At 38.9% G+C, this 11508-nt stretch overlaps 1 protein-coding gene across 1 annotated transcript; it reads right to left on the reverse strand.

Annotated features, from left to right (window-relative positions):
- Positions 1 to 2060: 2060 nt before the first annotated feature.
- PRPF38B (pre-mRNA processing factor 38B) lies at positions 2061 to 11422 on the reverse strand. Its single transcript, XM_068140953.1, has 6 exons — positions 11041 to 11422; positions 7750 to 7818; positions 7309 to 7460; positions 7166 to 7226; positions 4420 to 4643; positions 2061 to 4167 (listed from the first exon to the last, which is right to left on the reverse strand). Exons 1-6 carry the CDS (start codon positions 11323 to 11325, stop codon positions 3297 to 3299), a joined length of 1662 nt encoding a protein of 553 aa, XP_067997054.1. The 5' UTR covers positions 11326 to 11422; the 3' UTR covers positions 2061 to 3296.
- Between the last annotated feature and the right edge of the window lie 86 nt (positions 11423 to 11508).

Below are 11508 nucleotides of genomic sequence, written 5' to 3' on the forward strand. Positions count from 1 at the left end.
GACTGGTGTTTAAAGGCTATTTCACCCTGCTTAATAGCTGGTGTGTATCTCCTGAACATAAAGTTGTGCGCTTCACAGCAGTGCAGAAAGGCCACAAGCATCTGCCCAAGCAGCAGAAGTCATCCAATTCTTCCAGGTTTCCCCTGACTCCTGGCTATTTACAGATAATCTTTTCAGTCAGTACAGTAGTATTCATTTTTAAATACTAAGAGAGCTCATTCATGATTCCTCAACATACAAGTGAAAGCATAAACATGGTATTATGCAGGGTATACTAAGTAGCCCACAACATGATAGGACAAGTTTCTCTGCCCTTCAAGTTACTGTTGTCAATACAGACAAAATTCCAGTCCTATTGTGTTTAAAACTAAGATACACAGAAGTCCTTTATCTGAATAGTTATGTGGCAGTAGGCAGATGTGAATCTTCAGGGCTGAAGCCTTCACCCTGCCTCAAAACAAAACAATGCCAATTTGCTGCTACTTAAGAGCTGGAATATTGTTCAACTGAGTAGTATATTAAAAAAAAAAAAAAAAAAAAAAAAAGTAGAATTGTATTTCTCAAAGTAGTATTTTAAGTCCAGCACAGTACTTACTGTAGCCACAGGAAATTTCAAAGACGTCAAAAGGAATGACTACCCCAAATAGGTAACTATGGACAACAGGCATTCAGTAGAAACTTCAGGTTCAGAGCTTCATTTGTCACACTTCAGCCAAAAAAAAGCAAGAGTAGGTTCCGCTGAAGCTGTGTACCCATCCTTTCTGAGGACTCCCATAATTAAAATTGGCAGGAAATTTCTTTTAATGATCCCAAGTGAAATGCCAACCAGTCAGCACTGTAAAATCCACTGATCTTGCCACTTCTATCAGAGCTGCCCTGTTCTGTAGATCTGTTCCTTCTGGTTTCAAGGAAGATCACAGTAAGGGTTGTGCAAAGACTGGGCTGTGATGGTCTTTGCACGAGCTGCATCAAGACATTTCTTAATTTTAACTAGAGGTCTCTATCCACTTTAAGTCAAAGATTATTTCTCAAATACCAGGATTTTGCCTGCAAATACACCATTCTTTCCCTGTATTTTCCAACAATGGCAGAAGAGGAGGAGCCCTGAAGGAAGAATTTTAAATCAGCCATTAGTTTTTCCTGACTGAACACTGGCCTTCCAGCCTCTCTGCCCATAAACTATTTTTTTTTTCCCCAGGAACTGAGATACTGAAAAATCAAAAACAGCCAAAAATTAAGGGCAAAAGAAGCCTTCTAGTTGCAAGTGAGGTAACTTAAAAGTTGTCATAATTTTGACAGAATCCATGCAAGCCCCTAGCAGACTGCAAAGACAGTTCTAATAATCTACTAGCCAGGATATTTCTTAAATGACTAGTGCAGTTTTCTTCATTAAGTAAGAGGTCATATTTTAGTTTTACACTAAAATGGAATGATCTTGTTGAAGCTTAAAGCTTTCTTTCAAGCTCAGATTTAATCAAAAATAAGCAGACAATACCTGAACCACCTCAGTATTGAAAGACTTCAAATGCAAAGGAATACAGTGACAAAAGAGACCAACAATTGAGAAAGCAGAGCAGAGAGGATGAAAAAACTGAGTTATTTGCTCTTGAATAGTATGCAATGAGGTATATTGCTAGAAATCCAAGCACTGTTTTCTCCTGGTTTAAGCAAAAAAAAGGAAATCCAAATATTGAAAGTGCCCAGGTGACTTGCATCACAAGAAGCAAAAAAGGCAGAAATAACAGTTTATTTCTACCTTCCAGTCACTTCACAATCATGAATGAGTCACACAAGGTTCTTCCCATTTTTGTGCTGCTGCATTTCTTTGTTAATTACTTTATAAGGTACTTACTACATAATATTCTTTATTCATACTAAGTGTCACTTAGTCTGAAAATGAAACATGGAGGGACCAGACATGCTTCAACTGGCAATGAACGTGCAGGGAAAAGCTGACACCCAATACAAAGGAATTAATTGAGAGTTTATTCCAGATGGTTCTCCTTGCTTAGTATACAAGTCATTAGAATAATCTATCAAATAGACTTGGACTTCAGTGGTTGGTTTTTTTTTTTTTTTTTTTTTTTTTTTATAATTAATGCATTTTGGTTTTGGCTTCTAACAACATGTTTAAAAAAAATCTGCCAGATGAAACATTCAGCACAAACTGCAACCCTTACTATTTGTAGAAAATATGACTTAAAAAAAGACACTATCAGGTAATTCCTACTTTAAATGTTTACACTTATAAAAATGCTTTGGAAGCTTGAAACTGAAATCCTTTGTAATAATTTTCTTCTTCTTACCTCCCTCTTCCCATCTTAAATGCCTTTATTAGCCCAAGGCTATCATAAATGAGAGTGCAGCTGTTGATTAAAAGCATTAAATAGACCACAAATGGATAAATTGTGTCCTTAAAAAAAAAAAAAGAAAAACCCAACACAAAAAAAAGAAACCCCACCACAGGAAGCTTACATGGATCTTTTTCCAAACAAATAAAATGCATAGATGGCTACAGTACTCATCTGCCAACTTTTACAGTGTCTGCCTGAGGTAGCCTTTCTAAAGAATTACTAAACAAGCCCCAACATAATCTAGATCTTTGCATCAAAACCACTGTCTTTTTGAAAATCCACTCTCAATCTAACACCAGTGGTGAACAGAATACTTTAGAAGGATTTTTTAAAAAGCAACATAAAACTAAGGGGGCAGGGAGGGAAAGAAACAAAACAAAGCAAAAACAACCACCAACCCAGCAGGTACAGTGGACAAATGTTCTAAATCTGCAGCCTTCAATGCACACTGTACACACATAAATATCTCAGCTATAATACACATTCGAGATCCATTCCTAAAAGCCGTATTATTATGTAGAGCACAGCCATGCTAACTTCAGGATACAAACCATAATTCCACATCTACAAAATGAAAGTAGAATTAGTGGCAGTTTATTGCCTCATACAAATTTAACCAGCATGGCAACCATGCCAAAGGAAGTAAAACATTTTCAGGACATATGTACAGCATGTACATTTCAGAAACATCTGAACAATAAAAATGCAAGAACAACCTCTGCATTATGAATTTAACTAAACAAATGGTTTGAAACCGTCAATGTGTTGAATGGGTTTACAAAGGCACTTCCCTACCCAAAATAGGAAATGACAATCTGTAGCCTAGAGGGAGGTTGGAGAAGAGTGCTCATAAACTACTGCACAATCTCAACTTTAAGTAAAAATAAGCAGGATTTAATCAAACATTTATAGGATTCAATGTGATCCACTTCTGAAAAGAGTTCACACAGTCTCATCTTTGTTTTTCTGTTGCTTTTCTTGGCTCTCTCGTTCCGTGCTTTGGCTCCTGCGACGATCATGTTTGTCCGCATGGTCCTTGCTGTCACTGTGATCGTGTTTGTGGGAACGTTCTTTGCTTCTGCTACGCTTTCTAGCTTTTTCTTTGCTGGGACTCTGGTCTCGTTTTCTGGACTTCTCAACACTATCTGTCCTTCCTCTGCTTCTACTTCTACTTCTTTTATTTGACCTCTCTTTACTTTCAGTTTTATGTTTACTTGATTTTTCTTTGCTCCTACTTCTGCTGCGCTTACCTGTGTTCTTACTTCGGCTCCTACTCCTATGCCTTCTTTCCCGGCTTCGACTTCTACTATGCTTTCTCTCTTTTTTGGAATCCCTCTTGTCATCCCTGTGTTTCTTGTCATCCTTGTCATCCTTGTGCCTTCTCTCTTCTAGATCACCCTTACTTTTCCTTTCTTTTGATCTTTCTCTAGATCTATCTCTATCTCTAGATCTATCTTTCTCTCTCTCACTACCTCTTTCCTTATCATAATCTCTCTCTTTTCTCCGGCTCCGTTCATTTTCTTTCTCTCGCTCCCTATCCCTGTCTCTTCTGTCTCCTTTTCTGTCACGACTTCGGCTCCGGCTCCTGTATCTGTCCCTGCTTCTGCTTCGCCTCCGTTCTAGTGCACGATCAGTACTTCGAGATCTCCGCCTTTCTTTTTCTCTCTCCTTAGCTTCACGTTCTAATCTCTGCCGTTCTCTTTCTCTTTCTAGCTCTCTATCAAAACTAGATGATCCATGCCCTTCTCGATGATGACTTCTACTTCTGGATCTTCTCGGTGACCTCCTTGGACTGATGGATCGTCTTGGAGACCTTTTAACACAAAAAATATTCCATATGAAACACAACCTTTGGAAGCTAAGGGACCCTCTTTACTTTCCAATTTATACTTTCCCCACACAATCTATGTTTAATTTTAAATATCAAACATCATCTTTTAATCTGTTAGCACCCATAAACTGTTTCGCCAGTTGCTTTAAAATACATCTCAGTAAAACATTTCTGGTAATACATAGTTCAATACTGAACTTTTAAAATTCATATTCAAAATAACATGGGTATGACCTTGAACGTCTACGTTCTGCGTGCCGGTCTATTTCTTCCATTCCCTCCTTGCCATCTTTCTTGATTTTTCTAGGTCTGCTTTTAATTTGCTGGTCAATGGTTTTCTGGACTGGCACAGGAATTCTTGGAAACAATGTGGAAAACCATTCAAGCTTAGTAAGGAAGGAACGAAGCATCTCCCCGATGGTCATAACGCAACCTCCACCTGCCTTCACATCCAGATCCTACAAAATACAAGCAAAAAATATCCTGATGGTCAAAAACATTCTTTACCAATTAAAAAAAAAATGTTGCTACATTACTGCCCTCTTGAAGTCTCATGATTATGAAAGTTTACTTGTCTCATATTCTAATATATTTCCTTAGAAATATTCCAACACCGTACCCTTTGGATTTGGCAGTATGTTACAGATACGGAATGGGACTTAATATATATGCATGCAGGCACATACTAATCCTGCAGCCATCTGGATGGTAAGGGACTGTCGATGAAGAGATTAATGTGAAATCCCCTTACACAGTCTGGTTATATGGTATGGTCCTGTATTTCATTTAAATGCCACAACGTTGAGAAGTCTCCTCGAACTACATTTAGTACTCCATTCTGTGGATGTACAACTGCGTATCATCACACCCAACCCTGTGGCCTAAACCATTTAAAGAACTACATCATTGCCTATCTAAAAACGATTATAGAAAAACCTCTAGTACAAAATGGCATCCTAACAGAATTGGAAGCAATAGCAAACCAACTGCCATGAAGCAGTGAGGTTTCTAATTTAGAAATATGTAAAAAAATAAATAAATGAACAAATAATTGGAAACGCATAATCCATGATGACCATTGTCTCTGAAAAGGGTCATTACCGCATGAAGGCCTTCTTGCTATGCCCTCTCACAGCTCAGGACATGTTAGTCAGCTATTGTCAGTCCCAAACCTATAGTGCAAGCACACAAGGAAAGTGAGATTTGTTATCTAAACAAGAAGAGAAAATCTAAATGTAAAACTGCTTGCACTCACACACATTTAAGTGTTCAGATATACAGTTTTTCCAAATATAATCGCTGCAGAGATCTAAAGAAGAAAAAAAGGAGTTAAGCGTAGCACCTGGAGAGTATGTACAATCAAACAAAATAAACAGAAGAAGCATTGTGAAAAGTAACCCTGTATCCTGGGAATTTTTTGCAGCAGTGTGACAAAAGATGAACTGCTTCCACATGTGTAAGAACTGGAGGGGAAAAAAAAGTCCTGTAGATTTAAGTAATCCCCTATATATAAATTATCTTCATCCTATTAAGCTTGACCAGGACTGGTAAGAAACTTAAGCAGCCCCAAGCACTTTTTCCTACATAATGCAAAGCTACTGAAAGCAGCTGGAAAAGAAACAGTAATTCCAAAAATATACCGGGGTGTTTTAAACAACACAAATACATGCTGATAACCAGTATCTGCAAGAACTGAAATGTATAAACTGAACAAGGCGCTCTGAATAATGAGCCAATTAAAACCTGCACAACGGATTGTACTTGTGATCATTTTACTGCCCTGGGGATCAAGTTGGTATTGGAACCCTGAAAATGCAGCCACCCCAATCCTCCTCCTAAATTACAGTGCTACATTGCAGAGAAGAGTTCACATTAACTAGCACCATCTGGGGGAGAAGGAGGATATCACAGCAATGCAATAAAGAATTAAATTGCTTTGATTTTCTTACAAATGTACAATAACACAGGTTTACCTGAAATAACAGCTGCTTCCTTTGCACAGTTTTGATACTTAGCATGAAAGAAGCTGTTTGAAATAAACACACTGCACTGCAGCCAGACACAAGTATAATTAATAGTATTTTTAATACAAGTATTCGGACATCATTCACAACTACAAGATTGACAATTTCTTGAAGTAGATCCCTGATGTCACACTGAAGAGAGCAAGTGATCCTTCCTGTTCTGATCTTAAATCTAAGATGCAATTTAAAACCTGCTCAATAAATACAAATTGGAACAGAATGTATACTCAACTTCTTCATAGACTGAGAAGCCTCAACCACCAGATCCTAACTGTTTCTCCAGACAGTATAACAGGGCTGTGGTACCAAAGATATTCTCCTATCTGACTGCATAATGCAGCCTCTTTACTGAGCTTCTTCAGTTAGCACCTCATGTTGCTTTTTTCACCCTGTTAGCAGACATTAAGGTTACTAGAGACAATGCCAACTTATGCAGTAATTCAGCTGTTTGTTCCTCCTCTGAAGAAATCCTGGATTTACTTATTCCAGAACATGACATGGTGGTATTTTTCAAGGTGAATGTTGGTTTCTACCATACATTTTCCACTTCTGTGCAAGTATCAATTCCCCCTGTCCCAGTACTAAGTTCAAGATACAAATTCAGCACCTCAGGACTTGCTATACCTGACTTAAAAGTAATTTTTTCTAATAAGTGCATGGAAGTTGCACCCACACAGCCTGCTGTCTGTATCCCAATTTAATATTCCTGTTACATATGGCTTTGTAATACTTCACGAGAGTAACATCTTAATGAATGGAAAATTCTGTTATCTTTTCAAAAGCTAAGAAAAATGGCCTGGGTCACAGCTCAGACCTGCTTCCTGTGTTAATGAAATCACAAGAACATAACATTGTGACATTCAAATTACAGAAAACCTTATCAAACAATGTTTAAACCTAAAGTAGTAACATGAAAAGAAACAAAATAAAACAAATTATTACCCTTGCCGACATACCTCTTCATCATCAAGAAAGGATTCAAACCAGTCCCATAGATCAGTAGGTGGTTGTGTATACCTTTAAGCACAAAAAAAGGTAAAATTTTAATTCACTTTCCTGTAAACTAAATGAATCCTTACTTTATTATATCGATACTTACCTAATATACATAAATCCAAGAGCCCTAATATACGGAGAGTCTGTGTGAGTTATAAGGCCCATGACTTGCTTACGAGTTAGTTTCAGTGTAAATAATTTGTAGAGCAGACAAAAGGCAGTAGACACAATTCCTCCAGTTCCAACACCACGTACCTTTCAGAACAAAAAAAGTGACAATGCAGGAAATCAAAGACATTATCCCAGATCCTCAAAAGAGTAAGAAAAACAACAGAGGATAAGAACTAAATCTACGAAGAGAGCTATGTGGGAAATGTAACACTACTTGCATCCACAGCTCTGGAAGCAAGGGAAATACATGAACTTTTTGGAATAAATACTTCTATGTCTAGGTACTGAGACAACATACAAGCAAGTTTTAGCTATGGTTGGGAGATTTATTTACCAGGCAGAAAAATTTTGGAAGGCACGTACTTCTACTTACCCCGCCACACATCCCTGTCTGGCCTGCTGTTTTCCTGCTCCCCTTTTCCCATGGTTCAACATGTGTGACCTGAAGCAGGGTGGGGGAAGGGAGAGGGGAAAGAAAAAAAAAAAAAAAATTACAATTACAACCGTACCAATGTTTAGCTGCTATGCAAACCTTATTTAAACAATGGATATCCTAAATCTTAAATAGCTTGTCTTCGACCAAATCCAAAATCCAAGTCTGCTTTGTCATTAAAAGCAAAGCATTGGGAATTTTTAATTACGTGAAAACATTACAGCAAAAAATGAAGTTAAAAAAAAAAAAAATTTAACCCCCCCCAAAACTAATGAATAACAACAAAAAAAATCTCTGAACACCAAGGCAAACATACAAGCTTATTCTACACTCCAAATACTTTCTAACACTTTGACTAAACCTCCTCATTACTGTTTTCCATGTTAATTAAACAGTTACCTTTAAACTCTTAGCTGATAAAAGCTACTGAGATTGAAATCTACAGTCTCATATTCATAAAACTCTTACACAGCAAGCTTAGCTAGAGATTTTTTTTTTTAGTATCACCTACAAATACAATGAAATATGCCTATGGAGTATTTTAATCTAAAAAGCCAGTGTTTATTCTTGTGGACTGAAGTGATGCTCTTAAATAAAATGGTTCCTAAGTCTAAGTGAAAGCCTGCCCAATTCCAGTGTTTTAAGATGCATTTAGACACAAGTGCATGAATGTAGTTAATCAACATCATTCCTTAAATTTGACAGCAAGTGATAAGCAAGTTAAAACTGCATAAACCACATTTGAAGTAAGGTCTGGCTCAACAAAGGAGTGCATTTCCTAAACCCATCAACTTAGAAAAATAAACAAAAACAAGTATTACACTGGACTGAGGATAAGAGTGTGTGGCAAATTGTACTGCAGTTCACAAATAAAAATTCTGAAGACAATACATGGAACAAACACATTATGACACAATCACATGCAATTAGAGTTAATACTAAGGGCTGAAGTAGCTGAATTGCCTTTTTTAACAGTTTGTCTTACCCAAATAGGAAACATGAGATGTCAATACCACAGAATTCAAAATCCACTATGACTTCCTGCACTATCAGCGGCATATGAGAAGTTCACAAACACACAGCAAATCCTTCTGATTATTTGCAGTTTTGACTCTCACAGGAAATTAACTGTTTTTTAATCAAAGTACTAAGTGGAACACCAGCAGAATGATAGCCTTCTATTTTTTTATTACTTTCATATATATATATAAATATATATACTTATAAATATGCTGGGTTTGACAAGTATCAATTAAAAAACCCCAGGGCCCTGAAAACAATACCCACTTCAGGAAAGAGTATTTAAAGTTTTGCTCCTGAAAAGACTGCTTCATATGCTTAGCTTGTTCAAAGCACATACAGACTAGACAAAGCTGAGGACATGCTTATAGTGCTAAGATCAGGGATAAAGATACAGAACTGAAACAGAAGTACAAGTGAATTAATTCAGTATCTAGACAGAATTTGTATCTTTAAAGACGGTCCCTACCACTAGCTGCCTCTGTGACTTATTTTCCCTGTGAATTTAGCATTCTTAGTTTATTTAAATAAGCCACCTATTTTGGCTCCTGAAGACAAATACACTGGAAAATACACTTGCTATGATGGAAATCATGTGCATTCAAAAGACCAAAACAAAACAATAGCAATTTTTTAGGAATCTTAAATCATTAATGGAATTGAAATCATCTGAATATCAATTAAGTACCTTAACAATTAGGCTACCTATGATTAAGTAAAGGGCTGCATTTTCTCTTTATGCAGCATGCAGTTTTGTGTCATAATAACTGCCAAGCTCAGTAAACAAATTTTATTTGCTTTGGATTAATCAGTAGATATTTAGTGGTATGTATCAAAATTATTCCCCAATATAAGATTAAACCACTTAATGGAATAAACACAGACAAGCCAAAAAAAACCCTGTTTGACCTACTGCAATTGAGGTCTACCAATAAGATGACAAATTGCATCAAATATTTTTTATTATCTCTGAAAGGGTCCATGTAAAATGTAATATGCTCTCAATTTTTCCGAAGGTGTTTCTTTTATGAATTTTCAGCTGTTGCCATAATTTGCAAAAATAAAATGTACTGCTTTCTATTCTGAATCAAAATGAATTATTTCTATGCAGCAAATGGAAAATTAACCACAATGAATTGTTGCTGGCAACCTATTTATTAGGAGGATTAAGTAGTCCACTCCAAATGACAGAGCACAAGCAGAGAAATGTTGCCATGAAGAGGAAAAACAGTAGCGCTGTCTTCATAAATAAGTGAAAACAATGCCAAAAAACTTATGTGAAGTTGGTTTTTTACAATTACAGTGCCCTAAGTAACTTGACCTGCCCTTCCTTTTTTCTCATTTCAAAGTATATCAAAGCCTGCTAATCAATTTACCTGAGAAAAATATCTCAATAGCCAACATACAACGGACTTAAGACAGAAACCCGTATTATCTACGTTTTCCTCTCATTATCAGAACAAAGAGTGTGGCTGTGTTGATGAGCATTAATTATGCATACCTCTACCTGGGAGACTGGCTTGATGGAAGCCTCGCTGCAAAACTGATTCAATCCTGCTAACAAAACAAGAACTGAGACATGGGTGCACTGATACAGTTATGTCCCCAGCACATCCTACCTAACGCCAAGAGAAGCACTAAAATACACAAGTTTTTATTTGGGTGTGGAGCGGCGTGTGTGGGGGAGGAGATCCTGATCTCTTAGCTGTGGAAGAAGGCCGCAAGCAAACTCCTGTTGAAACCACCTACAGTCACCATCAAACCTTTTCAGCAATAATACGCTGTGTTAGCAACTCCTAGGCTGCGGGGAGTGCTTGTCTCTACAACTGGCGTGCAGATGAGGCGTCCCCTCAGCTCCCTCCGACTGAGAATGCAGTCCTTAGACGGCCATTTCATCCCCACCGCCCTGGCTACACGCGGCCCACTTCACAACTAACTTGCAACACCGTAATTCCAAGTCCAACACTAAACACCCTCCTCTTGTAAGAGAAAGAAAGCAACATCTCAGACTCCCCCACATAAGCAAGAAATCTGTTCCCTTTTCCTAGTGCAAAATAAAGGGCACAATGACAAGAACAAGCGTCCGCTAGGCCGCAATCAAGCCTCCCCCCTTCGAAAACCCCAGCCACAGAGAGGCTCGGGACAGGCGCCATCACAGCCCCGAGGAGTCCGAGGAGGCAGCGGCGCCCAGGGCGCGGCCCGCAAGCTCACCTTGAAGTAGATCTCGTCCACTACTTCATGGTAAGTCTTGAGCTCGTAGAGCTGCACCTTGAAATAGGGCGACGAGAGGATGTTAGTGAGGATCATGGGGTTTAAGTTCATGGTCTTCTCATTTCCCCACAGCGGCAGCACGTTGCCCTGTTTCCCTGAGGCCGCCGGCTTGGGGGGTCCGCTCTGAAGCTGCTGCTGGGTCGGCGGGACGGCGCCAGGCTGGTGCTGAACCGCCTGTTGCCCCTGGCAGTTCCCGGCACCGACGGCGGGGCTGTTGTTGGCCATGGTGGCTCAGTGCCCGGAGCGGGGCGACGGCACGCGGCCTGCGAGGCGGACGAACGGCCGCGCCACACCAGAGCGCGGGCTGCCGGGGCAGGCTCTGCTCCGCTAACTGCTGACAAGATGGCGGACGCTGCGGAAGTGACGAGTGCGTCTTCCGGGGCCGAGCCGACCAACCCTCGCGCGAGA

Source organism: Melanerpes formicivorus, unplaced genomic scaffold (genome assembly GCF_026170545.1).
Source record: "Melanerpes formicivorus ecotype bairdi unplaced genomic scaffold, bMelFor1.0.p_v2 SCAF_7, whole genome shotgun sequence".
Lineage (NCBI taxonomy): Eukaryota > Metazoa > Chordata > Aves > Piciformes > Picidae > Melanerpes > Melanerpes formicivorus.